At 35.6% G+C, this 27,905-nt stretch overlaps 1 protein-coding gene across 2 annotated transcripts in view; it reads left to right on the forward strand.

Moving 5' to 3' along the window:
• Rad18 (RAD18 E3 ubiquitin protein ligase) overlaps positions 1–27,905 on the forward strand; it is a 104,587-nt gene that overhangs the window by 35,170 nt on the left and 41,512 nt on the right. For both annotated transcript variants that reach the window (XM_046425498.2, XM_046425499.2), the window contains 4 exons: positions 1,852–2,036; positions 12,472–12,548; positions 13,809–13,869; positions 27,149–27,283. In XM_046425498.2, coding sequence (XP_046281454.1) covers positions 1,852–2,036; positions 12,472–12,548; positions 13,809–13,869; positions 27,149–27,283 — 458 coding nt within the window. The remainder of the gene's footprint in view (positions 1–1,851; positions 2,037–12,471; positions 12,549–13,808; positions 13,870–27,148; positions 27,284–27,905) is intronic.

The raw sequence follows: 27,905 nt of genomic DNA on the forward strand, positions 1-27,905 counted from the left end.
ATTCTGAGCCCTTTAAGTGCATTACTCAGTTTTATCAAGTCATAGAAGAAGGATTAATGTCATTTTCATGTTTGAGGAAACATTTATCATGTTTTATATTTTAAAATTCTAGACAAATAGTTGATCTCTGGTGGTGCTTTTCATTGTAAATTCCAGTGAATAGTACGATTTATTATTATAATTTTTTTGGTTATAAATTAGACATTTATCTTTGATAAAATAAGTGTTTTAGATAGGAATCAATGTGAATTATTCCTTCCTGATGCTTGTTATAAATGCCTGTAAAATGATTCATCTGTTGCTACCTACTGTGATATAGTTAAGTAGTTATCTCTGGCTTTTAGATTTTATTAATAGAGCCTAAAAGAAATGGTTTAGTCAGGAAATGGCACTATTGGTTCATAAAGACATCTGTGGTTATTTTTGTATTTTTGACTGTAATATTTCTCTGAGTGTAACCTTTGCACCATGTGTACCAGGTGGATCTGGGGGAACCTTGCTGAAAGTATACACTTTAAACTTCCACTTCAGACCTGAACCACATGAGTAGTTGTTGCGAAGGGGATTGAGAATCTGCATTTTAACCAAGCCCTCCTTCCAGGGGAATCTGAGGGAGGCACAACTTTTGTGAACTAGTTCTATGCAGATCCTTTGTAAACTCTTGCTTTTTGGATAAACCTGTTACTCTCAAGTTCCTATTAATTTTTACCTTAACCTTTTCTGTTCTCATTTTGAAATGACTGCGGTTATAATAACCACTTCAAAAATATACTAAGCACCTAATTACCATCAAGCTGAATGAGGGGCTGTACTCAGGGAGTCATGCTATAATCAGATAAAATGGATTAAAACTCACTAAGGAGTTCCTGTTTATGAAGATTGTCTCAAGTCAAGATTGATGTTTGTAGGCAAGCTTGAATTCTAGTCTATTTTAAGAAATAATGTTTTCTTTTGGGGCAAAGAGTACAGAAGGTAATATAACATGGCTTTGTTATACTTAAAATTATTATCAGTGTATTTATTATATAAATAGATTGAAAAATGAGAAGCCAGATGGTAATTTTCCTAATGCATTTTTTATAAGGCCTTATGTGTTTATTAACATAAATACTTGAAGAGGACAGAAGCTTGTTTTTTTTTTTTTTTTTTTATCATTGTTTTCCTTTGTGTTCTTTGAAGATTATTGCTCACTGTCCAACTTTCTGAATTTGTTTTTCAGTGGCAGTAATGAGCTGAGTAAAGTTGACAGTTCCCCTTTTATTTATCTAGTCCCTTTCAAAACAATTTTTTAATGTCTGAGGGGCACGTTTGTCTGTTTATCAGAATGTTTTCTAGAGAAGCTATTTGTAATAATAAATACTTATACCCACAGCCTAACTCTCAATAGTGTTTATATTATAATCATTTGACATAATTGGTTTTTATAGGAACTTTGCATGGAAACCATGGGTAAATTTTAGGAAAAGCATGCTTTAAAGAGAATTGATCAGGCCTACATAAGTGTGATTCTAAGTGAAATTCTCATAACATTGAGTCCATAAACCTTCCATATAAGCTTTCTGAGTCTTCATCTTTAGACCTGACCTCTTTCTGAGACCTAAGTCTTACTTCAGGAGCTGCCTGGATTTCTCTATCTGAACATTGCTGGCACCTCAGGGGCACCATTGTCAAACACCGTCAACTTTTCCACAAACTAAATTCTTCTCTTTCCTCTCATTATTGTAATGTGTCTACTGTTCTCCCAGTCACCCATGTGTTGAGTCAGAAGATAAATTATTGTTTTACATGAAAGCATTTGATAATATTCACAGTAATCCTCAGGGAACTTTTTTTTTTCCTTTGCCTTTTCAGTTTTGTTAACAAAAGGAAGCCACTGCCCAAAACGGTGTATAACTTGCTCTCTGATCGTGATTTAAAGAAAAAACTAAAACAGCATGGATTGTCGACTCAAGGAAATAAACAGCAGCTTATTAAAAGGCATCAAGAATTTGTACACATGTACAATGCCCAATGTGATGCTTTGCATCCTAAATCAGGTAAAGTAGTAAAATAATGAGTTATGCTTATCATCTGGGTAAAACACTTCTGTGTAGCTCAGATATTAAAAACCATAAAGAAAAAAATTTTAGTGAGTACATTTTTGGTAATAGATAAGATATGCAAATTTATTCCTTCAAATGATACCTAGAGATTACTACAATAAGCTAGCCTTTTTCTCAGCCTGTCTCCTAATCCCCAAGTCCCCATTCTCAGAGATAGCACTGTTACCAGGTTCTTAGGCATTTTTCAGATAGCATGCTGGTGAAGAGTGGATCTGGAGATACTGGACTACTGTCCCAGTTCTTCAGCTCTGTGGCTGGGTGACTCTGGGTAAATTACTTGCTATCTATGTACCTCAGTTTTCTCATCCATGAAAGAATGGTTATGATACTATATATCCCCTCCTGTGTGTCTCATTTTGGATATTCAATTGCATCCTTTAAAATACCCTTCATAGTAAACTAGTAAATGTGTTTCTCTGAGTTCTGTGAGCTGCTCCTGCAAATAATCAAACTTGAGGAAGTGTTACCAGACCCAAGCCTGCCTGCCTGTTACTAGAAAACCAATACCGGGGAAAGGAGAGCTGGTGGGAAAGGAATCAGGTTTTGTCAAGAGCTGGCACCCTGAGAAGATGGGGGAGCTATCATGCTCCGAAGAAGTGTTAGGGAACTCATTTATGCAAAAAGAGATGGAAAGGAGGTACAGGAGGCATTCTGGGTGGGGTCTTTGTCATCTAGGGCATGTTGTCAACCTCAACCTAGTCTGACTGCAACATGGCTATCTTGACCTCTGAGTCTAGTTTGTATAATTCTTTAGGTAAACATATTAATTTTTGCAAGTTAAACTTCACAGAAAACCTATATGCTTTGTGTTAGTTGCTGCATAGGACTAAAGAGTAAGAAGAGTTAAACATTAGAATGTAATCTGAAGGTCACTAGATGTTCTAGGTTCTGTAAATCTAAAGAAAGATTATTTAGCAGGTAACCTTTTAATCACTTTGGGGTGGCTTTCCTTTAGTCTTTAGGATGCTGAGCAAAGGGAAGCGAATCAAAAGTAAGTCTGCCAAGGAAAACTGGCAGAGGGACAGCATTATCACTGTTACAACTGGATTGTGCAAACCCTGGTTAGTCAAAAGCACTAGTGAACAACCTGTGGCTTATGATTGGCATTGGAAGCATACAAGAGACAGTCTTGTGGCACAGATCCCTTGTCTCGTGGGGTCTGATGCTCTTTCAAGGTAGATAATGAGGGAATTGAATTGAGCATATAGCTGGTATCTTTTGAAGAATTGCTTGCTTGCATGGTATATGAGGGGAAATCACCACACATCTTGTTTCAGAAGTATGAGAGTATAGTGTGAGAGAGTAAGTTTCTTTTTTCTTTATTTTATTTTGTAGATGGACAGCATGCCTTTATTTAATTTTTTATGCAGTGCTAAGGATTGAACTCAGTGCTTCATATATGCTAGAAAAGTGCTCTGCCGCGAGCTACAGCCCCAGCCCCTGAATTTCTTTTTCTGCTGTACACACACAAAAACAAACAAAAAACAACAACAACAAAAAACTTTTATTTTTCGTCATCATCTAGTTTGCCATATGCATCTTTAACTTATTGTAGTCTACCTTCAAATAATATATTACTTCATGTTCTTCATGTGTGAGGGAAGGATTCTACAACTTCCATTCTTTTTATTATTGTCATAGATTTTTCTTCTGTTTATGTTAAAAACTCCTTAATACCTTTTGCTTTAAGCTGTCACTTTTTCTTTTTGATATAATAAAAAGTAATTGGATATTATGGCACATTTCTGTAATCCCAGCTGCTTGGGAGGCTGAGGAAGGAGGATTGTAAGTTCAAGGCTAGCCAGGGCAATTTAGCACAACCTATCTCAAAATAAGAGATAAAAAGGTATGGGGATGTAGTTCAGTGTCAGAGTGTGTGAGTCCGTGGGTTCAGTCCTGGTCCTTAAAAAAAAAAAAAAAAAAAAGTCTACCTACGTATTTACCATTTCTAGCATTCTGAATTTCTTTTTGTAGATTTAGACTTCCATCCACTGTCATTTTTTTTCCCTGAAAAATTTAGTCACTATTTCTTGTAATGCACATATATTGTTGAGACAGATTCTCTCAGCTTTTGTTTATCTGAAATGGTCTTAATTTTGCATTCTTTTTTTTTTTTAAGTGTGTGTGTGAGAAAAATGCTCTACCACTGATTGACATCCCCAGCCCTTTTTTATTTTGAGATATGGTTTTGCTAAGTTGCCCAGGCTGGCCTTGAACTTGTGATGTGATCTTCCTTAGCTTCTGAAGTAGCTGGGACTATAGGCATGTGCTTAAAAATTATTTTGTTCAGAAATGATACTGAATTTGTAGGAAAGCTGAAAGGGTGTCATAAAGAACATATTATAGTATACCCTTTATACAAAATGCCCCACTTGCTCTTTACTTATAGTTTCTATCTCTTTTTCTCTGTTGGTATGTGTGTGGGTGTGCATATATTCACACATACATTTATCTTCTTCATTAATTAATTAATTTTATTTAGGTATATATGACAGCAGAATGCATTTTGATTCATTGTATACAATTGCAGCACAACTTCTCATTTCTCTGGTTGTACACGATGTAACGTCACACCACATGTACAGTCATACATGTACCCAGGGTAGTGATGTCCATCTCATTCCACCATCTTTCCTGCCCCCATGCCTCCTCCCCACTCCTCCCTCCCCTTTGAGTTCCTCTATTTTTCCTATCCCCCCCACCCCCAATTATGGATCAGCAGCCTTAAATCAGAGAGAATATTCAGCCTTTGTTTTTTTTTGGGGATTGACAACTTCACTTAGCACGATATTCTACAACTCTATGCATTTACCTGCAAATGCCATAATTTTATTCTCTTTTAATGCTGGGTGATATTCCATTTTGTATATATACCACAGTTTCTTTATCCATTCATCTATTAAAGGGCATCTAGATTGCTTCCACAGTTATAGCTATTGTGAGTTGGGCTTCTGTAAATGTTGATGTGGCTGCCTTACTAGAGTATGCTGATTTTAAGTCCTTTAGGTTTAGACTGAGGCGTGGGATAGCTAGGTCAAATACTAAGTTTTCCAAGGAATCTCTAAATCTTATGAGAATAAATTGCATAACCTGGTCTCTTCACCTCTAAATACTTAATTGTGTATTTTCTTGGGTGGGTGAAGGGATAGTATTTATTGTTGCTGTACAGTTATCAGTTTCAGTGAATTTAGCTTTCTTGGAATACTCTAATTTATCATCTCTGTTCCAGTTGCTTCAGTGGATCCAATAATGGCCTTTATGGATTTTTTTTTTGTTCACTGCAGGATGTGATCCAGTTTTGGATCACTTATTGCATTTAGTTGTATTATCTTTTCAAACTCTTTCAGTGTGAAACAATTAGTCTTTCATGACATTAGCCTTTAAAAAAAAAAACTGTCTTTGGTGTGTGTGTGTGTGTGTGTGTGTGTTGCTAAATACAGTGGTTCTCCTTTTGGATTTGTGTTTACTGTTTTCTTATAATTTCATCGAGGTTGTGCATTCATGGCCAAAAACTATGTAAGTGACTGTCACTTCTAGGGATGCTTGACACTTATGAGCCCATCTTTGTGATATTAATTTAATAACTTGGTCAGTGTCTCCATTGTGTATGTTGTTTTCCCTCTTACTAGTGAGAAATCTATAGAGAGATAACCATTCTCTACCTTATTAATGTTTCACATGTGTATTTAGCTTCCTGTGGTAACTTACCTGACCGAGTCTTTTCTGTGATAGTTATGAAATGATTTCCCAGCTCCATCACTCCCTTCACATTTACCGGTTGGCACTTGTTATGATTCTGAAAACAAGAGCCTTTCCTCTACCTTGTTTCCCACCCCCACTTCATTTGTTATGGATGTGGATCCACAGATTTATAGCTTCTTACCATTCCTGGTTATTGTGGTGTTTGTAGTTTTTCAGATTTGACCAGTAGGAGGACTTCATACTGATTCCTAGTCCTCTTAACACGCATCCATTGCTTTTATTGCCATTTCCTTCTTTATGGCATAGTAAAATATTACAGCCTAATCTTGTCCTTCCACATCCCAGCCCTGGAATTAGCCATTTCTCTGAGGAGCTCTGAGAAACCAAGATGTAGCTACCAGCTATGCTTCTAGGCTTTGCAGATAGAGTTTGGGAGTGTGTGTGTGTACATATGTATACATATATATGCATATGGACAGATGGATACATACATAAATGCACATGTGTGCACACATTTACATTTATAACATGTATATGGATGCATGTAAATCCATTTACACTTACCATGTTTTTAGAGATCATGAGAATACACCAAAACCTCTACTTTTAGTCCAACCCTTCAGGGTTCTTTACTTTTCTCTAATCTGTGTTTTTCCTTTTTTTCTTTAAATTTTTTTTTTTTTTTTTTTGGAGAGAGAGAGAGAGAGAGAGAGAGAGAGAGAGAGAGAGAATTTTAATATTTATTTTTTAGTTTTTGGCGGACACAACATCTTTGTTTGTATGTGGTGCTGAGGATCGAACCCGGGCTGCACGCATGCCAGGCAAGCGCGCTACCACTTGAGCCACATCCCCAGCCCAGTGTTTTTCTTTTTTTTTTCTAGTCAGAATCATCCCTTCTACGAGAATCAAAACTTTTTCTAATTTGTTATTTATTTGATATATAGTGAGGCTTACTTGTTTTACTTTATATCCAACTTTTGTTGTTATTATTTACTTCCCTCTTGAAATTATAAAATATAAATAACTTGAATGTGTAACATTGAAACCACTGAAAATATATATTTTTGCAGTGGACCATCTGCTGTCATGAAGTATGACAGAGTTGCAGCATCGTTTTCTTTTGTTTGAAGAGGGTTCCTAATTTTTGTTGGATCATTTTATGATGGTAGCTTTAAAATTCCTGTCAGATAATTCCAACAACTGAGTTATCCTGGTTCTTAGCATGACAAGTTTTTTTTTTTTTTTTTTTTAATTTTATCCTGGAAATTCTGAGTGTTTTAGAATGGGACTTAGAACCTATTTAATTATTGTACATAGTAGGAAATCACCTTGTTGGGGTTTAGCCTACTTAGTGGGCTGAGTGTGACAGTTTAGTCTCCAGAGCTTTGCAGTGTTACTCTGGTCTTTGTTTAATTGTAATCTAGAGGCCACTTGGAGAATGTGGTGTTCCATACTGTGGTTTAGTTCTTAAACCTCTTGGCAAACTGAATTGTATAGTTTTACATGTGAATCAGTCAGGAGTGCACTAGGATTTCCTGGGTAGGTGTAAAGAATTCTCTTCTGCATATTCATTCTCTTTGGGCTCCTCCCCTTCTTTGAGAGTGAAGATACCACATGCCACTGCCAGGTCCAGGGTAGAAATCTCCATTCTTCCCTAGGCTTTCACTGACACTGTGTTGGTTGGGGAGGAAAGCTGGCCCCAGGCCTCCTGCTACCTCTCTAAGCCCACACTCCCCGTTTGTTCTGTGATGGTACTGCTGTAGAAGATGGAAAAATCTACTTTGTTCTTTTTAGGCAGAATTAATATTGTCAAAATGACCATACTACCAAAAGCACTATACAGATTTAATGCAATTCTCATCAAAACCCCAATGACATTCCTCATGGAAATAGAAAAAGCAGTCATGAAACTCATCTGGAAAAATAAGAGACCCAGAATTGCTAAAGCAGTCCTTAGCAAGAAGAGTGAAGGTGGCATCACTATACCAGACCTTAAACTATACTATAGAGGTATAGTAACAAAAATGACATGGTATTGGCACCAAAATAGCAGTCCATCTTTGTACCTTTCAGTGTTCTCTTAAAATTGTTGTATCCAAGGTAGTTGTCTTTAGTGGGGAAGAAGAGGGAGAAATGAGTCTAGCCCATCTTGTTTGGAATCAGGAGTTCTTTTTCATGTGTTTCTAATTTCTGTCATAGGTGTATGCACATTTAGGATTATTGCACCTTCTTGGTGAATTGACTTGTTTTTCACTTGAATTTTACTCTTTACCCCTGATAACATTGATTGTTCTGAAGCCAGTTGTGCCTAATACAGCTATTCTAGGCTTCTTTGCATTAGTGTTTACATGATACATCTCTGTCCATACTTTTATTTCTAATCTGTCTTTTTATTTAAAATAGGTTTTTGTTGCAATTTGGTCTTGTTCTTTTTAAAATCCAGTGTGACTTTGTTTTTGTCTTTTATTTGGTTCTTTTAGACCATTCATGTTTAATGTAATTATTGATGGAGTTGGCTTAAATTTAACATCTTGCTAAATTTTTTTTCTTCTGTCTGCTTTTGGTCTTTTAATCATTTTTTTAAAGCTGTCTTTTTGTTGATTTAGCATTTCTTATTGTTCCACTTTATTTTTACAGTTGGCTTAGTATTTCTTTTTTCAAAAAATGTGGTCACTCTACGGTTTGCAATATATATCCTTAGTTACAGTCTACCTTTAAATAGCATATAGCTTGCTTCAGTTGTTTATTAAATGTTTTAACAGTGTATTCTCAGTTCTTAATTTTTTGTGTGATTGAATCACATTGCTATTGTTTTCCTAGCAAACAGATAATTTGTTTTAGAGGAGCTAAAAAGAAAAATGCACATTTTACGTTTACCTTTATGATTGCCGTTTCCAGTAGTTTGTTTATTGTAGAGATCAGTTTCTGGTTCTTCTGCTTAAAGAACTTCCTTTAATATGTTTTGTAGTAGAGGACTGCTAATAAATTCCTGTCTGTTTGTGGTTGTCTCAGAATTTTTTTTTTTTTAATTTAACATCTTGCTAAATTTTTTTCTTCTGTTTAACTTTTGAAAGATACCTTCATTGTTATAGAAATCTAAATTAGTAAACTTTTTTTGGGTCAGTGCTTTAAAAATGTTACTGCATTATTTTCTGCCTGGAATAGTTTCTGATTAGAGATGTGATGTAATTCTGGATGTTTTTTATGTAATATACTTTTCCCATTCTGGCTTCAAGATTTTATGTGGGTACACGTTGTTGTTTGTTTTTGTATTTGTTTTATTTTGTATTAATGTTCTTTGACTTTTTTGCATTTGTAATTTGGTGTCTTTCATTATATTTGGCAAGTTCTAGACATTAGGTTTTCAACTATTTCTTTTTTTCTCTTCATTTCTTTGGGATTTCTATTACATTTGTTTTATTCTTCTGCTATTGTCCCACAGCTTAGATGCTTTGTTTGTTGTGGATTCTCTCTATTTTCAGATTGGATAATACCAATCCCATTTCAGGTTCATTATTTTTCCCCGTAAGTATTTCAAATTATCCTGTTACTTTTTCTTTTTAAATCTAGCATTTTTATTTATTTTACTATTATTTTGTTGGTACTGGGGATTGAACCCAGGGCATTTAACCTTGAGCCACATCCCCATCCCTTTTTATTTTTTATTTTGAGACAGGGTCTAACTAAATTGCTGAGGCTGACTTTGAAATTGCAGTCCTCTAGCTTCAGCCTCTCAAGTCACTGGGATTATAGGCATGCACACTGTGCCTGGCTATTTTATTCTTTTTTTTTTTTTTAATTTTTGTTTTTTAGTTGTTGATAGTCCTTTATTTATTTTACGTAGTGCTGAGAATCGAACCCAGTGCCTCACAAATGCCAGGCAAGTATGCTACCGCTGAGCCCCAACCCTAGCCCTATTTTATTCTTTTTTAAGGAAAGAATTTCTACTGATACACTTTCTACTGAAATGCTCCATTTGTTCATATTATTTGTCTTTTTCCACTAGATCTTTAGTGTATTATTAATTGTTATTTTGTATCCCATGTCTTATAATTTTAATATCTTGATGCAATCTGAGTTTGTTTTCTTATTACTGTTACAAGTCTTTGTTGAAAGCCAGACTTTATATGTAAGAATGTAAGAATCTGAATACTGAAGTATTATATAGTATTTGTGCCTAGAAGTAGATGTGTCTCTTCTTCTGCTAGGTCTTTATTACTTGGGATTCTTCAAATTTAGTCTATACTTGTACTTGGTTTGGATTTTGTTGTTGCTATGGTTACCGTCAGAGCAACATAATTTTCACATTTCTTGAGAACTCCCTTGTAGCTTATGTTGGTGGGTGAGTGTCATTAATTTTTTTTTTAATGTGTCTACCATGCATAACTGAGGTTTCCCCTGTGATCCTGTACCTTATGTTCATTTCTTTCCCAGTGGTGGAGGAAGCTTGCTGTTGCTTGTCTCTTGGAGCCTGCTCAGTTCTTGGCTCAGAGCAAGGGGCCCTTCTCTGTTGTACTGATTCAGACCGTGTCTCAGGCAGGCCCTTTGATTCTGGTCCCAGGGGTAGGGTTCTCAGTTACCAGTTCCACCCACAGTGGTGTAGTGGTCTTCTAGTTTGGGCCTGGAGTGGGATTTTGACCCTTTTGCAGGGGTAGAGGTTTTTGTCTGTGGTTATTTGCTTACTTTCCCCAACAGTAGTAGGGATTTACTTGTATTCTGAGGGCAACAGTTTTGCTGATCCTTTTCCAGTGGTTTAGTCCTTTCATTTCTTAAGGGATAAAGATTTAGTTGGGACTTCATCTCTGTCCTGCACTGTGGGTCTCTTCTTTCCCATGCCTGAATCTGGAGGGAGAATTTTTTCTTATCTATATTTCCCCAGTGAAAGACAGACTCGATACTCCTGAGTAGAAAACAGCCTGCATTGCATGTGATGGGCCTTGTGTTTAAGCCCCCCTGGGCTTTAATCTTCCTGGAAGCCCACCTTTGTTTGGCCTTTTGCAATTCATCAAAAAGTTTAACTAAAATCCTCTTACTCAGAGGAAGGGTAGTCCCAGTTTTTCTCCTGTACACTGTATTGTGTTCACTGGTGCTTATGACCCCACCCTACCTACCCCAGGCACCTCTCTTGTCTTAGGTTTCAGGCTAGTTGGTGATTTTAGATCTAATGAAGTAAAAAACAATTGTGGTTTTATAGATTATGAGCTTTTTCTTTCCATTAGGGTTAGAGTGACTCTGTTTCCAACTCTCTACATCCTAAAAAGAATCGGAACTCTCTCTGAAAGAGATGGAAGGAAGCTCCTAAATTGTAACTAATCCTAAGATCTTTTTGTTAAAACCTTAGAAGAGGATATGCTGGATGTTCTCTGTCTTGAATTGATGAATTGGATAGAATGCATATGGTTCTTTTGCTTTCCTATATTACCTACCTTGACTTAGTAGCTTTAGAAAGGAGAGAAGTGCTAGCAGAGAAAGGTACTATTTACATTGTTTTTACCGGTCTTACTATATTAGGGAGGCAGAAAGTACATCTCAGTGCTTGGAAAACACTCAGCTGCTTGCTTTCTTAGATGATTCTCTTAAGGTTTGTGATTTTTTTTTTTTTTTTTTTTTAAAGAAACTTTAGTAGGGATTAGTTCAAGCCTATATAGAAGTAAAGAGTATACTGGTTTCCCTCATATATCTACTGCACAATTTAAGCAATTATCAAACTACCCTCAAGTTCTTTTTCATCTACCATTTTCAATTCCCCCCACCGGTGGATTATTTGAAGCAAATTCCAGACATATATTATCTTTCATATGTGAATGAGCATAAGAGATTGTAGATTCTTATTCCTATCATACGTACCTTGGTTTTAATTTTTAATACATTGATTTTGGATGCAGAAGGATAGCATTTACAAATTCTATACTCTTTACATTCAAATGTGTGACAGAGTGTATTCCAGATCTCTCTGATATGTATAATTAGTAATTATACCTATAGGTAAAGGTTCTAGAAATAGAATTTTTTCCTTTGGTATTTGTAGACTTTTTCTCTCTTTGAAAAGTAACCTGTTGTACTACATTTAACATATTGGAGTTTGAGCAGGTAGCCCCTAAGAATTGAAAACATACAAATAAATGAATCTTCGTATTCCACTGGGATTATTGTTTATGCCTATGCATTCAAAGGAAAAAACAAAATTATTTGACTTTTCTTTTGGTTATACTTTGAACTGTGTTATACTAAAACTGTGTTTTAATTTCATGTTATATATTTTTAACCTAGGTTGAAATGATATTAGGCTTAGAAAAATTGCAAGAATAGAACAGAGGTATAGCCGGGGATGGTGGCACATGCCTGCGTTCGTGCCTGTAATCGCAGGGGCTTGGGAGGCTGAGGCAGGACGATTGCAAGTTCAAAGCCAGCCTCAGGAAAATTGAGGTGCTAACTACTCAGTGAGACCCTGTCTCTAAATAAAATACAAAGAAAGGGGCGGGGGGCTGGGGATGTGGCTCAGTAGTCCAGTGTCCCTGAATTTAACCTCTAGTGCCAAAAAACAACAACAACAACAACAGAGATATATCCATCACCCAGCTTCCTCTAGTGTTAACAACTTTCATACCTATAGCACATCAGTCAAAACCATGTGATTAACAATGATTATATGTTCTTATTTTAACAGCTGCTGAAATAGTTCAGGAACTTGAAAACATGGAAAAGACCAGGATGCGTCTTGAAGCAAGTAAACTCAACGAAAGTGTAAGTTGATGGTCTATTTCAGTGTCTGGTTAGAAATAAGGGGAAGAGAAGTTTAATACCTACCAAAACTAAAGCCAGCCATTTTAAAATTATTTAGTAGGAGATATACTAGACTACATTTAGTATATAAGATTTACTTGCAGAACATTTTAGCATGGATTCAATTATGTTTAGTAGACTTTAACACAGAATGCAATCCAAAGTAGAATTTGTTCATGAGCTGGAGTTCTGAGGAAAAAGCCCATGCTTTTGCATAATGGAGCTTTGATATTGGCCCAATCACATTTGAACAATTATTTAATCTCTGTGGCCTTCAGGATCTTCATCTGTAAAACTAAGTGGCTGAACATGACTTCTAAGATCCTCTTTTAACTCTGAAATTATGCAATCCTGTGATTAATTATATCTATAGAGATGTTAAGTAATTACAAGAGTTTATAAGAATTAGGTGTTCTACAAAGCTTTTGAGGGAGTCAGAAACATAAAAATTTTCACTGTTGCCTTCTTTTAGCTTTGTGGCTTAACATTTGAGGAAAGGATATCAAAGAAGAAAACGGTCACTTTGTCCTGTGACTATGGAGGAGGTGTTTGGGTCTCTCTCAAGTAGATTTTTCTAGACCCTTGGTAATGTCTTTGTAAGGAAGGCAATGATCTTAGGGAAGTAAGTTTATACCCAGGTAATAGAGAAAATGGGATTTCTATGCTCTTTATTATTATTACCTTTGTGCTAATTGTAAATGGAGATTGTGATGAATTATTTAGGTAAGTTTCTGAGATTTTAAAAGTAGAATAAGAAATTTAACACATTAAGTCTTGTGTTAATTTCATTTTCTCTACATATGATTTTTCTAATATAATCTGGAGAATTTAGGTTAGAAAGGAAAGAAGGCAGATAAGAAGGTGTGTCTTATTAATGATCAGCTAAATGTCTCCAGTCTTCTAGTTTCTAATATTACCTGTTGCATTAATGAGAGTGGAAGATGAGATGTTGAAAATAGGAAATTTATTGGATTGTTTTGTTAATACTTTCTTTATTATAATGGGATCAGTGTTGCATTTGCTACTGATGAGAAAAAAGTAATGAGTATAATGAATACTATTTATGATCATCAAAGGAAACACATAAGAATTGTTCTTAATCTATGTAAAACAGAGATAAGAGATTATTTTCCTTTAAATACATTGGAGAATTTAAAGTTTGTAGTATTTCCATTTTTGTCATTTTGGGGGAAATTTTAAAGATTTTTCTGATTATTTTAGGTAATGGTTTTTACGAAGGACCAAACAGAAAAGGAAATAGATGAAATTCACAGTAAATATCGTAAGTTGTACAAAGTTTTCTTTATTTGCAAAGAACTTGGGTTGATTGTTTTTATCTTAAGTAAATTTTAAAAACTGTTTTATGTTAATGTTCAATACGACTTTTGTTAATATTACTTCAAAGACTGAATTTTAGTTGTTTACTCAGTGACCTTCTTTTGTACTCAATGAACCTGCTTTTTGATTTATGACACTAGCTTTGAGTTAATCACTAAACACTTTGCAAATACTAATTAGTTCTCTAAAAACATCTCTGTGAGAAGATGAGACTAGCTTGAGAACATTCTTGACTCTCTCCTGTCCTCAGGCCTTTAATAAAAATTCTTCTGTAAGAAATTTCAACACTTCTATAGCTTGCAAATTGTGCCAAAAATAGTTTTCATTTTATTCTTAATACCTCCGAACTTTATCACTTTCTTTTCCTTAAATGGTCTTTTTATATATCTTTCCCAGGCTAACACCATTCTGTTTTTCTCAATTGAATATTCTTTGTTCCCTTGGTTGTTTTCTTTCAATAGCTAAGCCAGGGAACCTGCCTATAATCAGGTGGGCAGGATTTGGTCTCTCAAACTGCATAAGAAGGAAGCAATCTCCTCAGATGGCTCCAACTATGTGCATGTATGAATATAACATTTTGAATCCCACTATTATGTATAATTATAATGTACCAATAAAAAAGAAATAAGCAAATGTTAAATTGTAAATGAATAAATAAAAAAAAGAAAAGTGATACAGTCTGATCAAACTGGGGAGAAGCAGCTAGATTGTTTCTCCACTGGTCCTACAGAAACTGTTAAAAGTGGTAGAAACAAAAACCAGGTTTACACATGTAGATTTAGCTAGCCTTACAGTTTAATCATATATTTTAATTTGTGTCAGTCTCCAAGTAGGCTATTGATATATCTTCTTCTTGTAAACATTTTGTTAATGTTTTATATGCATGTAGTTTTTAAAAATCAGATATATCTGTGAGGCCTAAACCATCAATTTCATCTCTCTTCCAGCAACAACCTGCCTCCTATCCTATAAGGTGACAGCTATTATGCCTTTGGTTTTAAAAAAAAAAAAAAATATATATATATATATATATATATATATCACACGCATATATATATGTAAAAGATTACAGTATAACAACTACTTATAGCATTGACATTGTATTGGGTATTAAAAGTAATCTGAAGATGATTTAAAGTATATAGGAGGTCAGGTATGGTGGTACATGCCTGCAATCCTAGCAACTTGGGAGGCTGAAGTAGAAAGTTAACAAGTTTGAGACTAGCCTGGGCAACCTAATGAAAACCTGTCTCTAAATAAAAAATAAAAAGGTTTGAGGATGTAGCTCAGTGGCAGAACACCCATGGGTTCAATATCCAGAACTGGTGGAGGGGTGATAACTCTATTTCTTGAAGTTTTTCAGTTTTTTTTTTTTTTTTTTTTTTTATGATTGACATGTTAATAATATGGAAAAATGAAGATTTAGCTCTTTCATATATTCTGACCCCTCCATTTGCCTCCCTCTTATCCTTTGAATATTGTTACATAATAATGTTTTATTAGATCATTATTTAGGTTAGATACATTATTTACAACTTATACATAATATATATATATATATATATATATATATATATACACACACACACACACATACATACATAGTATGGATGTAATCCTTTTAGGAAAACATTTAGTTTTCTATTTGTCTACTATGGGTATATTTCTGAACATTTCCTCCTGAAGTATAAATTACTTTAATACATTTAAACACATACATTGTCAACTTAATTATTTGGCAGTGTTTTCCCCCAGAACTTTCTCTAACCTCTATTATACTTTTCAAGCCTCCTTTGGTTGCTTGTTTGGTCTCTCACATGGAATCTTCTGGAGATTCTGCTCTCTTCCCTCCTCTGTTTTTAGTATCCAAATCTGCCTTTTCTCTCCCCCCCTTTTTTTTTTTTTTTTGGTTTGGTGAAATACATTTTCCTGGAAAAGTCTTAAGAAAGGGTATATGGAGGAATACTTTTTGAGATCTTACATAACAGTGAGTAATACCTTTATTATTGACTAATAATTTGGCTAGTTGTAGAATTTGAGATTGGAAAGATTTTTTTTCTGTCTGAATTAGAAGGTATTCCTCCATTGCCTTCTGCATTCCCACTTGCTCTCAATAACTAGCTTGCCATTCTGATTCTTTATTCTTCATATTGACCTTTTTTTTTTTTTCTTTCCTGACTCTCTGTTCATCATCAAGTTCTGTCAGTCTCTTATTTTCTAAATAGTTCTTGATCCTGTGCACTTATTCTTCCCTTTAAATGACTCCCTGGGTTCAATCCCCCAGCACCAAAACAAACCACCTTCTGAAATTACTTGGTTTTTGATTGTGACATTGATGCTCTTCTGCCTTTATCAAAAACTTTTCAGTGTCTTTCCATTACTCTTCAGATAAGACTCAATAAAATCTGTTATTCCTTGAGTCTGGATTGCCTACTTCATTTGCCTCATTCTTCTTCTCCCCTACCTCTTTTATCAAGTTCTTTGCTGCTGCAGCAGGACCTTTGTTATGCTTTTCTCACTTTGTCTTGAGTTGTCACCTCTTAATTGTATTTGTGGCCCTATCTACACTCCCACCTCATTATTAGATTAATTGTAGTTTTCATGAGAAACCCTCCTGACTTCCCAGCCAAGGTAAGGTTTCCTTTACAGCCGTGTGCTGCATAAAGATGTTTCTTTCAATTGCAGACTACATTTGTGACAGTGGTCCCATAAGTTTATAATGGAGCTGAAAAATTCCTATTGCCTAGTGGCATTCTACTCACTGTTGTGTTACTGTTTCCTACAGTATTCAGTGCAGTTACATGTTATATAGGACTGTAGTATAGGGGCAATAAGCCCAGGAGTGTAACAGACTAGAGCATTTAGGTTTGTGCTCTGTGATGTATGCACAGTGATGGCGTTTCTTAGGCTATATCCCTGTCCTTAAGAGATGCCTGTCTGGCCTTATCATTCTTTACTATTCATTCAGTACAAGCTTTCTTAGTACTTATTATATGCTAGATATGTGCTAGCTGCTGGTGATATATGAATGAACAATATAGACAAAAACTCTGGGAGTGTATATTCTATTGTTTTAGAAACTGATAAGTGAAAAATTAAAGCAAGAATGTGTAAGAAATTTTAAACTTTTGACAAGATAGCCACAGTTATTGTCAGTTAATATTATTTCTAAATAATATTTAATTATGTTTATATTCTAATTGTGTGATAGGGCTGCTATAACAAAGGTACCATGGAGTGGCTTAAATAACAGAAATTTATTGTCTCACAAATCTGGAGTCTAAATGTTCAAAACAAGGTGTCAGCAGGGTTGGTTCCTTTGAGGACCATGATGGAAGGGTCTATCTTAGGCCTCTCTCCTTGGCTTGTTGATGGTTGCTTCTCCCTATTTCTCTTCCCATCATCTATTTTCTAGGTATTCCTCTGTGTCCAAATGTCCTTTTAATAAACATAATCAGTCTTATTGGATTAGGGTTCTCATCCAATGGCCTCATGTTAACTTGATTACTTCTGTAAACACCCTATTTCCAAATGAGGCCTCATCCTAAGGTATTGGGCTTAAGACTGCGACATATGAACTACAGTTTTATAATGTACAGAGGAAATGTTTTTATCTTATTCACCATTTGACAGAACAGTGTCTACAATCAGTATCTTGTCTGTACTTAGCACTTGCAAGTGCTCTACCACTGAGCCACATCCCAGCCCGGTATGTTTTTGACCAAGTGAATGAGTAGATGAGAATGGGAGAGGCACCATGGTTTTTAATCACAATCTATCAAGCCTATAGAAAGTAAAGTAAGAGAATCTAAACATTTTCTACATCTGTTACTATTCTAACTTTTCTTTCCTTTTGAGAAGAAGTAGAGAAACTTTGATCTATCTTCCAGGCTAAGATATTAGCCATGCTTCAGTGGTCTCATCTGTTCTACTTGTGTGCACTTCTACTCATTTTTTTTTTTTTTTTTTAAATATATCTCTGCCACAGTACTGGGGATTGAACCCAGGGGCACTCAATCACTGAGACACATTCCCAGCCCTTTTTAAATTTTGAGACGGGGGGGTCTCACTAAGTTGCTTTGGGCTTCACTAAATTGCTGAGATTGGCTTTTAACTTGTGATCCTCCTGCCTCAGCCTCCTGAGCCACTGGGATTACAGGAGTGCACCACTGCACCTGGCTTTACTTTGTTACTCTTTTAAAGAAAATAAAGGAAGGCAGAAAGGCATAATTGTTGAACGTGTATAATTTCTGTGCCGAGAGTTTTGCTTGTTATTTTAATAATCTTCCCTGAAACTCTATGCAGCACATATTGACCTATTTAAGAGGAAGAACTGGAACTTGGAAACATTAGACAAATTGTCCATATATCTAGTAAAAAGCAGAACTAGAAATAAAACTCATATTTAGTGGATGCTCAAGTCAAAGCCCTTTGCAGCATCGTTATCATGTTTGAATCTTAGTGAGATTCACATCTTAAGAAGGGTAAGCAAAAGCATCTGTGAGTGACTGGTATGTTAGGAATCTTTTTTTCTTTTTCCCCAGGGCCATCTTTAGTTTCAGATTATAGTGTTTAAAAGCAGCTTAATTTTATGAATGGGCTACTGTGGCATTTTAATGATAATTATGTCTTATTTTTTCTCTCTCTCTCTCTTTCTATACACACACACACACACACACACACACACTCTCTCTCTCTCTTATTATTTTTTTTTTTAGTGGTAGATGGACACAATACCTTTATTTTATTTTATTTATTTTTTATGTGGTGCTGAGGATTGAACCCAGTGCCTCATACATGTTGGTAAGAGCTCTACCACTGAGTCACAACTCTAGCCCCTCTAGCAATATTTTAAATAGATTTGTATTCATGAGTTTCTCTTTCAGAAAAGGAAAGAAGCAGTGGTAATAGTTAGTTTGAGTGTCAGTTGTATGTCTCTAGATGGGGTATTTGATGCAAAGATTGAGTCTGTTGAGTCACCTGGGTACTTCAGATATCAGATCTTTTGCTTACCCTTCTTAAGATGTGAATTACTCCAGTAAGAGGCAGAATCTTAGCCTGATGGAAAGTTACTCTACTTGCCTCACTACCATGACATGTATTTTAGGGATCTTATGTTTCTTTACCTTTGTAAAATAGTTTTATACTCAGTGATAAAAAAAAAATTTCAGTGAGTACTTGAGTTATCTCCAGCAATTTGCTGGGTCCCTCAGCTTAATCATGTTAAGTTGGCAAGGCCTTTAAAACATAGTTTAGCTTGTTTCTTTGTTCCTGAGTTTGGTCATTTATTAACTCAATAAATATTTAATGGGCGTCTTCTGTGTACTAGTTGATATTTTAGATGCTAGGAGTATGGAGTGACCAAGACACATAATTGCCTTCACTCGTGGAGCTTCATTCTGGTAGTAAACTGACCAACAGCATAAGAAGCAAATGATAACCCAATTTTAGGTGGAAAATGCTATGAGGACAATAAAACAGGATAATTTGATAGAAATTATGAGGAGCATTAATTAGATAAGGTAGTCAGGAAAAAGCTTTTATTGAGTAGTTGGCATTTGAGAAGTTTTCATTAAAATAAAATTAAAGAGGTGCTGAAGGAGGAGTATTTCAAGTAGAGAGCATCAGAAGCAGAGGCCTAACAGAGAAACAAAGCGGTCAATGGGCTAAAAGATAATGATATACTTTGGATGGAGAATAAATCACCAGGAGCAGGAATAGTATGAAAACCAGTGTAGAGGCTCTTTGGTCAGGAGATTTTTATTGACCACTGATCAGTACATCTCAATCAGTATTTTAGGTTTCAGGAGTGTAATATCAAGCAAAGACTACCTCTGCCCACTTGGAGCTTAGTTCTAATGGGTATCATTAGACAGTGAACAAATGAGTAAAATGTGTAGCTGTGAAGAGATATAGGGCAGGCACAGAATGAAGGAGCTGCTACTTCAGATTTGGTGGTCAGGGAAGGCTTCTTTAAAAAGATTATATGCTAAGGAGGAGACACCTGAATGAAGTGACATTTCTTTGCTAAACTAGGACAGATAATGGCTTCCTCTAGAATGGTAGCTATATAGAAGTAAAATGGGCATTTCAGGCAAAATTTCAAAGATGAACAAATATATTAGCTACTGAGTTTAATGTAGAGAGCAACTAAAAGAGGTACCAGGAATGACTCCTACATTTTGGTCTAAGCAACTGTGTAAAAATGATAGTGCCATTTACTAAGGTGGAGACCAGGGATAAATCATGGATGGGAAAGGGAATCAGTTTGTTTTGCCTATATAGTTTTGGTTTCTGTTGGATATCCAAGTGGAAAAGAGAATCAAGCATAAAAACTTGACTTTACCTCCTAAAAAGTAAAACCAAAGACCTGTTGTGGTTACAATTAGTATTTAAAGTTGGGAACCTAGGTAAGTTTATCCGGAAGGAGAATGCCGATAGGGAACAGAGCCTAAGGCTCCATCCTAGGCTCACCAGCATTGAGAACAACATTCTCAGTTCTCCAAGCTTCTTTACATTCTGAAAAATTATCAACATACCAAAGAGCTTTTGTTTATATGGGTTATATCTATTGATATGTATCATTTAGAGGATTGTTGCTCTGGCCAAGATGGAATAACAGATAACTGATTTACCTGCTTGAAACAACCAAAAAAATGGACAAGTCCTATGAAACAGCAGTTTTCAAGACATGTCAGCTGTTGGACAACAAAGGACAGGAACCTCTGAGAGATGGGGAAAGTGGGATGCACATAATAACAGAGTTTAAATGGGGACTTCCAGAAGACTCTGGATTGAGAAAGAGCTGAGAGACCAGAGAAACCAAAGAAATTTGAGTTTGCAGTATGGAGTACTGGGAAGAGAGAGTAGCTCAGAGAGAATCCTTGGGATGTGCAGAAGGAAGCATGTTGTCTGACCACAGTGAGATTAAGTTAGGAATCAGTAACAAAGCCCTTGGAAGATTCCAACTATTTGAAAATGAAATAATGCAGTTCCAAGTAACCCGTGGGTCAAGAAGCTTCAAATATATTTAACTTGTTTAACAATAAATAACATTCTACTAAAAATAACTGTTTCCCCCTCCAAAGATTAAAAGTATAGAAATTTTTACTTTTAGCCCAGATAGAATAACTTTCCTTTATTAAAAAATCAGAAGATCAGACGAAGTATATAAAAGAATGATTTCTTAGATACTAGAAACAGGTAATACAAGACAGTGATTTCTGAGAGAAGGAAAACAAAGTAAGATGATAAATTCTATAGCTGTAGTAGCAAATTTCAAGCACATGATGAGGGAACCCCAAAACAACCCAGTAGTATCACTGGGTTGAGACAGATCAAAGCTCTTAGAGGCCAAGATATCTAGAATTCATGAGATGGAGTACCAGAAAATAGGGTACTGCAGAGAAAAGACAGCTGTAATGATCTCTAGAAGGATCCTGTTAGGTCTTTGTCTGCCTAGCAATGTGCACATGAATGAAAGGAGACTACTGGAGACTAGGGAAAGACCCTCTTGGAAGGATTATGTAGAGCAATTTCTGGAGTTTAAATAAGGCATAGAATAGCCTGAATTAACCATCAACTAGAATAGAGAAAGCTCATAAAATATGGGCCCTCAGGCAGCATCCTCAGAAGTGTATGCCTTAGAATAGGCTGAATTACCTTAGCCAGATAATATATAGTTTAGGCTTTACAGGCTACATGTGCTCACTGACCACATCTTGTTTGTTTCCATAGGGCTATACAAGTAGGTCTTGAGTTGGATTTCACCCTTGGGCTATATGTTGATTCCTCCTCTAGGCTAAATGCTGCTCTCATCTTCCCTAATTTAAAAAAAAAAAAAAAATATATATATATATATATATATATATATATATATATATTTTTTTTTTTTTTTTTTTTGAAGAGATTTCATTTTTTAAATCAGTTTTAGGCTCACAGCAAAATTGAACAGAAAGTACAGAGAGTTCTTATATTCCCCTTGTCCCTCCCTGCACATGCATAAGTTCAATTGCTATCAGTATCCTGTACCTGAATCGTATATTTGTTACCACTGATGAACCAAAACTAACATAAAGTCCATAGTTTACTTTAAAGTTTACTGTTGGTTGTTAATATATCCTATGGGGTTTGATATGTATCCACCATTATAGCATCATACAGAACAGTTTTTCTGCCCCAGAAATCCTCTTTGCTTCACCTATTGATCTTTCCTTCCTCTCTAACCCTTGGCAAATGCTGAGCTTTTAGTTCCCATAGTTCTGACTTTTCCAGAATATCATATAGTTGGAACCATACAGTATAAAGCCTTTTTGAATTGGCTTCTTTCTTTAAATAATATACATTTGAGATCCTTTTGTTACTAGTGGAGGATCCATTGGGGGCCAGGTTCTTGGTGTCCTGAACAAAGAATTCCGCAAGAAATGCAGAAGTAACAGGCAGAACATAGAGTTGCTGAAAAGTGAAGTAGAGCAGAGTAGCCCAGCAAGGGAGGCTTAAGGCCCCCATGTGTGGGCGAGACTTGTTTTATATGCTGAGCTGTGCCTCATTCACCTCCCCATGGACCTGATTGAAGTCCTTGCCCTATTTGTTCCCAATGGTTACTTTATTTTTGCCTAATTAGAATACAGAGCTTGTAGTGAGAGTTGCCATGGTAATGGGACTGTATAGAACTTGTGGTAACAGTGTGGTGATAAGCTCTCCCTAGCAGGAGTTGCCATGGTAATGGGACTTCTTGTAAACAGGGACATGATAACATGTCCTCATATTGTTGTCTGGCCAGCATTTTCCATGTACCCTACCTCTGCTATCTTGACATCCCAAATCTCCTACCTCACTTCCATGTCTTTTCATGGCTTATTATAGCTCTTGTTTGTTGTTCTTGCCATGCTAGGGGTAGAACACAGGGTCTCATATGCTAGGCTAGTCCTTTACCACTGAGCCACACCCTAGGCTGGCTCATTTTTTTTAGCACTGAATAATATTCCATTCTGGATGTATCCATAGTTAAACCATTTACCTACTGAAGAACATCTTGATGGCTTCCAAGTTTTGTCAAGTATGATTAAAGCTGTTTATAAATGGTTGTGTGCATTTTTTTTTGTGTGAACATATATCTTCAACTCATTTAACTTAATATTGGGGGAACTTGCTTGTGGAATGGGATGGTATCCTTAATTTTGTAAAAAAATGCCAAATTGTCTTCCAATGTGGTTGTACTGTTTTGCACTCCCACCAGCAGTGAATAAGAGTTCTGTTGTTATGTATCCTTACCACATTTGGTAGAGTCAGTGCTTCATATGTCTGCCATTCTTGTAGTTATGTAGTGTTGTATCATTGTTGCTTTAATTTGCAATTCCCTAATTTCATGTGATGTTGGGCATCTTGTATTATATTTGTTTACCATCTATATATCTTCTTTGGTGAAGTGTCTGGATCATTTTCCCTTTTTGAAATTGGGGTTTTCATTTTCTTATTGTTGTCTTTGAAGAGTTCTCTGTGTATTTGGTTAATTACCTTTTTATCAAATTTGTCTTTTGCAAATATTTTCTCCCAGTCTGTAGCTTTTCTTCTCATTCTCTTGATATTTTGCCCTAATGAAATGTGAAAATAAACCTTAGGATGCTTCAATAGATTATATAGCTTGTGTGGTCCAGAACAAAACTCTTTACGGCTTTAGTGTCATCTTGTAATCTTCTACATAGATGCAGATAAGCATTTGATAAAATTGAACCTCTACTCATGGTCAGAGCTCTCAGTAAGCTAGAATTTCTTCAATTTGACAAAGGGTATGTATGGAAAAAAAACAAAAACCCTACAACTAACATATCTAACGGTGAATATTGAATGCTTCCAATTGAGAACAAAGTATAGATGTTGATTCTCACTACTTTTATTCACCATTGTACTGGTGGTCTCACCCAAAGTGATAAGGTACCAACTATTATGCCTGGAAGGGTTTTTTTTTTTTTTTTAAGTTTGTTTTTAAAATTAGGAGATATAAGTTTCCATTAAAAATTGTATGCCATAAAATAAGCAACTAGCTCACAAATCAAATAGGTACCCAACATACTTTGGTATGCCTCAGAAGGGCTTTATTTGTAGTTCTCATTTCATCATAGGTATGTACCCAGGAACCCATATTTAATAGACTGCTTCATCAAAAATATCCCTTTTCTCTGTGTGTGGAGGACTGTACCCAGTGTCCCAGGCATGCTGAGCACACCCTCTATCACTGAGCTAAACCCCAGCCCTTTAAATATGTTAAGTGAAAGTGACTTTTTTTGGTAGTTTAAATGGTGAGTGGTACATGCTAACACATCAGAAATTGTATCCACCATTGCTATTGTAATATAAATGTAATAATGCATGCATGTCCTACATAGGTATTGTTCTAATAATACAAAGACATGCGTTATTACATTACCTCATCTCCCCTGTGAAAGAGTCTCAGGGATCCTTAGCTGCACTGTACCTTGAAATCTGTTTTAGCACGTAGGAGATGAGAGAAGGAAGAGGAGCCTGCCCAGAAAGCTGCAAAGAGAAGGGAGGAAAGCTTGGAAACATGGTATCAGAAAATCCAGGAAAAGAGTGTTTTAAGAAGAAATCATGACTTATTCCACATGTTGCTATGAAAAGATCTGTAAGAGGCCATACAAGGAACCATTGATTTTCATAGCTTGGAGGCAACAAACCCTGACAAGAGGAGCTTCCTCTAGGATGGTTTCACTGAGAGGAGCTGTTTGATTGAGAGGAGGCATCAGAAGCACTTAGAATTCATTGAGATCAAATTGGAAATGAAGCAGTGAGAATATGAAAGTGGACAGTTCTTAGGCAAAGTTTCACTGTCATAGTGAGATCGTAGCTGGAGGTGGATGTTGGGTCAGGGGAGGGCTTTTAATTAATTTCTTGAGTTTGTTGTTTAAATTGGGAGATACTTAACTCAGCAACTCAGACTTTTTGAGGGTAGCCCATAGCAATAAATGTATTTTATATCATTACTGTGTACACACACATTGAAACAAAAGTTTCTCAAAATGCTATTACCTTTTCCATTTTTAATGCACTCTGAAACTTTCTATTCTGCTCTTTATTGTTTCATTAAGGGAAAAATCAAATAAGCAGTCTGAATTTACTAAGTTGTTTTCATAGCCCACTCACTCAATTTCAAACATAGCTTGTGTTTGAGAGGACTTCATGATGGAATCCACAGTGTAAGTTTGGAGTCAGCCTTTAGATATAGCAAGGACAGTCATTTCATGGTAACAGTAAGGAATAAGAGATATCATGTGTACATACACCAGATGTAATGGTGATTGGAAGGAGACAGAGTTCTGTTAGAATGACTCCATAGTTTTCAGAGTAGTGTGAGACCAACTAAGAGTGGGCCATAGAGGAGCAGTGTTAGAGGTTTCAATAAAGAGGAGACTATGAAACAGTAGTTCTGGAGAATTTAATGAGTTCGGGTTAACTGAATATGAACTTAGCAGATCCCACAACTAGCTGAGCCACTTAAAACTTTCAAGAGGTAAATTCAGGACAGATAACCAGCAGAATTGAGGTTTTATGCTGTAGAGTACACCTGGCCAAATGGCAGATCTCCAAAGATGAGGTGAAGAGATGAGTGGGAACAATTTTATTAGTCATAATCTGTTGGCATCATTCATTTTCTAAGCAGCATTATTAGACTTCTTGGGCCAAAGCCAGAGCAGTGGCTGCCATTTGGTTTTGTTTTCCAGCCTAGCTATGGGATAATTAGATTTCAATAAGAAAAGGAAAATTTTTTAAATCTGAGATTTTATTATTTCAAAATATAAAGTCATTAAGCCTCCTTAACTGTTAATACAAGTATTTAGCAAGTTTCTGTAGTAAATCTTAAGCCCACAATTCTTTATTTTCTAGTGGCCTAGAAATAGTATAAAATCTAGGAAAATGGCCTGGACATGAGCTAAATATAAATAAACTGCATTGATCCCATAGTGATGTGTTACCCTGGCCTAACACAACCTAACGATATTGGCCCATTAATTCTGGAGAACTGAAGAAGGATAGGATATGATAATTATCCTCAAATGCATGGAGTTAAATAGAAACCACCTAGCTTGTATCCATCTATGTAGAGATTCTACATAGAAGAATGTTTCTGAAGAGCTGAACTTTTCCAATCATCTTTATGGCCAGCTTATAATTTCTTTTGCTGAACTTTTAACTATCTTTTTATTTAAACTTACCAGTTTCTAACCCCACTCATTAGTTTCACTGGGAGTTTTAATGCACATAAACATAAATATGTTGGAATTTGTAGTAGTCTCTCCTAAATGTCTTCGCTATGCCTACTAGTATCCACATATAGGAGTCCAACTTCTTTTCTTCTTTGTTGCATCATATTTTAGTGTTCTTTTTTCATATTAAAGGATAATTTTCTGGGCTGGGATTGTGGCTCAGAGGTAAAGCGCTCGCCTAGCATGCATGAGGCACTAGGTTCGATCCTCAGCACCATATAAAGTAAAATAAAGACATTGTGTCCACCTGTAACTAAAAAATAAATATTTAAAAAAAGGATAATTTTCAAAACTAAATGAAATCATTCCTATGGATACATAATTAATATTTTTATTAGAGGTTTGAAAACCTCATTAGAGAGATTACCAAAAAGATGTTAATTCAAAGGAGAATCCAAAGAACAGTCATTTTATAGGTTAGTAATATTAAAATGAATGTACGAATGGAGGCAAAACTGATTTCTTCTATTGTGGTGTAGGGAATTTAATGAAATATCCACCAGAGGGGATTTTGTATATCTATAGCCAATTATTATTATTATTATTTTGTTATCACTTATCTACAACTAGCAGACCACAATTCAAAGGCACTGAATGACTGGAATCCTGTAAGGGTAGCTCTAGACAAGGCAGTTTTCAACTGAAACGCACTTTTTTCCCTACATGCAGTAGATTCTCTACACCTTAGTATTATGCTATGAGGGGGAAAAAAAGCCCCTCTCCGGAGTTTGGGATTTGGGAAGAAATCTAGAGTAGCAAACTAGGAATAGCATGGTTCTATATTTGTGTTTGAGGCTGGGAAAAGATAAGGAAACTTCTATGACCCCCTTGCCCTTTGTGCTTTTGTGCTTATTAGCAGGCAGCTTTTATCTTCAGTGCAAGGATGACGTTCATGAGTAAATGGGTTCACCTACTTTACCTAGAAGGTCTTTTGAATTTCAGGTAAAACGCATCAGAATGAATTTCGGCTTCTGGTGGATCAGGCAAAAAAAGGATACAAGAAAACTGATGGAATGCCAAAAAACAAAGTAATGAAAAAAGATGAATCTACAGAAAAGCTGTTATCCATGCATATGGGTAAGAGACATTAAAAAGAGAAGTATGGTTAATTTCATTATTTATTTCTATTATGAAAAGAAAACCAAAGGAATTTACTTTGGGGTTATTAGGCATTTGAAATGGGAAAAAGTATTTTTTAGATAAATTCATATAGCAGTGGTCGAATATAAACTGTTTATTATTATTCTGGGAAAAACAATTGGAAGAATGTCCTAAAGAAACAATTGCTAAGCCTTGGCTTCCTTTCAGTTGGTGGGAAAATCACAAGTTCATTAATTGTTTAAGCTTGAGGATATTTTCTAGGTTTAGGATTTATTGCTGAGAGTGAAGCTATCCTACAAAGAGAATAAATCATTATTGTTATAGAACACTAGCATTTACCTTGGATGTGATGGTCTGCTAAACAGTCTAAAGCTAATGCACTTGGTATGGCAATGCACATAACGCATTAATTTTGATCTATTTTAGAATTTGAGATTAATGTTCTATTTCTGTTGCCAGGGCTTTGGGCCAGCAAACAAAACAGAATCATAATGGGAAAAGGTGCATAAGAAAATTCTTTATTTTTTCTTTATTGTGGAAAAATACACATAACACAATATGTATCTTTTTATCCATTCACAAGGATTTAGTTCATTGG

This window comes from Marmota monax, unplaced genomic scaffold (assembly GCF_021218885.2).
Source record: "Marmota monax isolate L192 unplaced genomic scaffold, Marmota_monax_Labrador192_F-V1.1 WCK01_AAM20220418_F8-fsc00028, whole genome shotgun sequence".
Lineage (NCBI taxonomy): Eukaryota > Metazoa > Chordata > Mammalia > Rodentia > Sciuridae > Marmota > Marmota monax.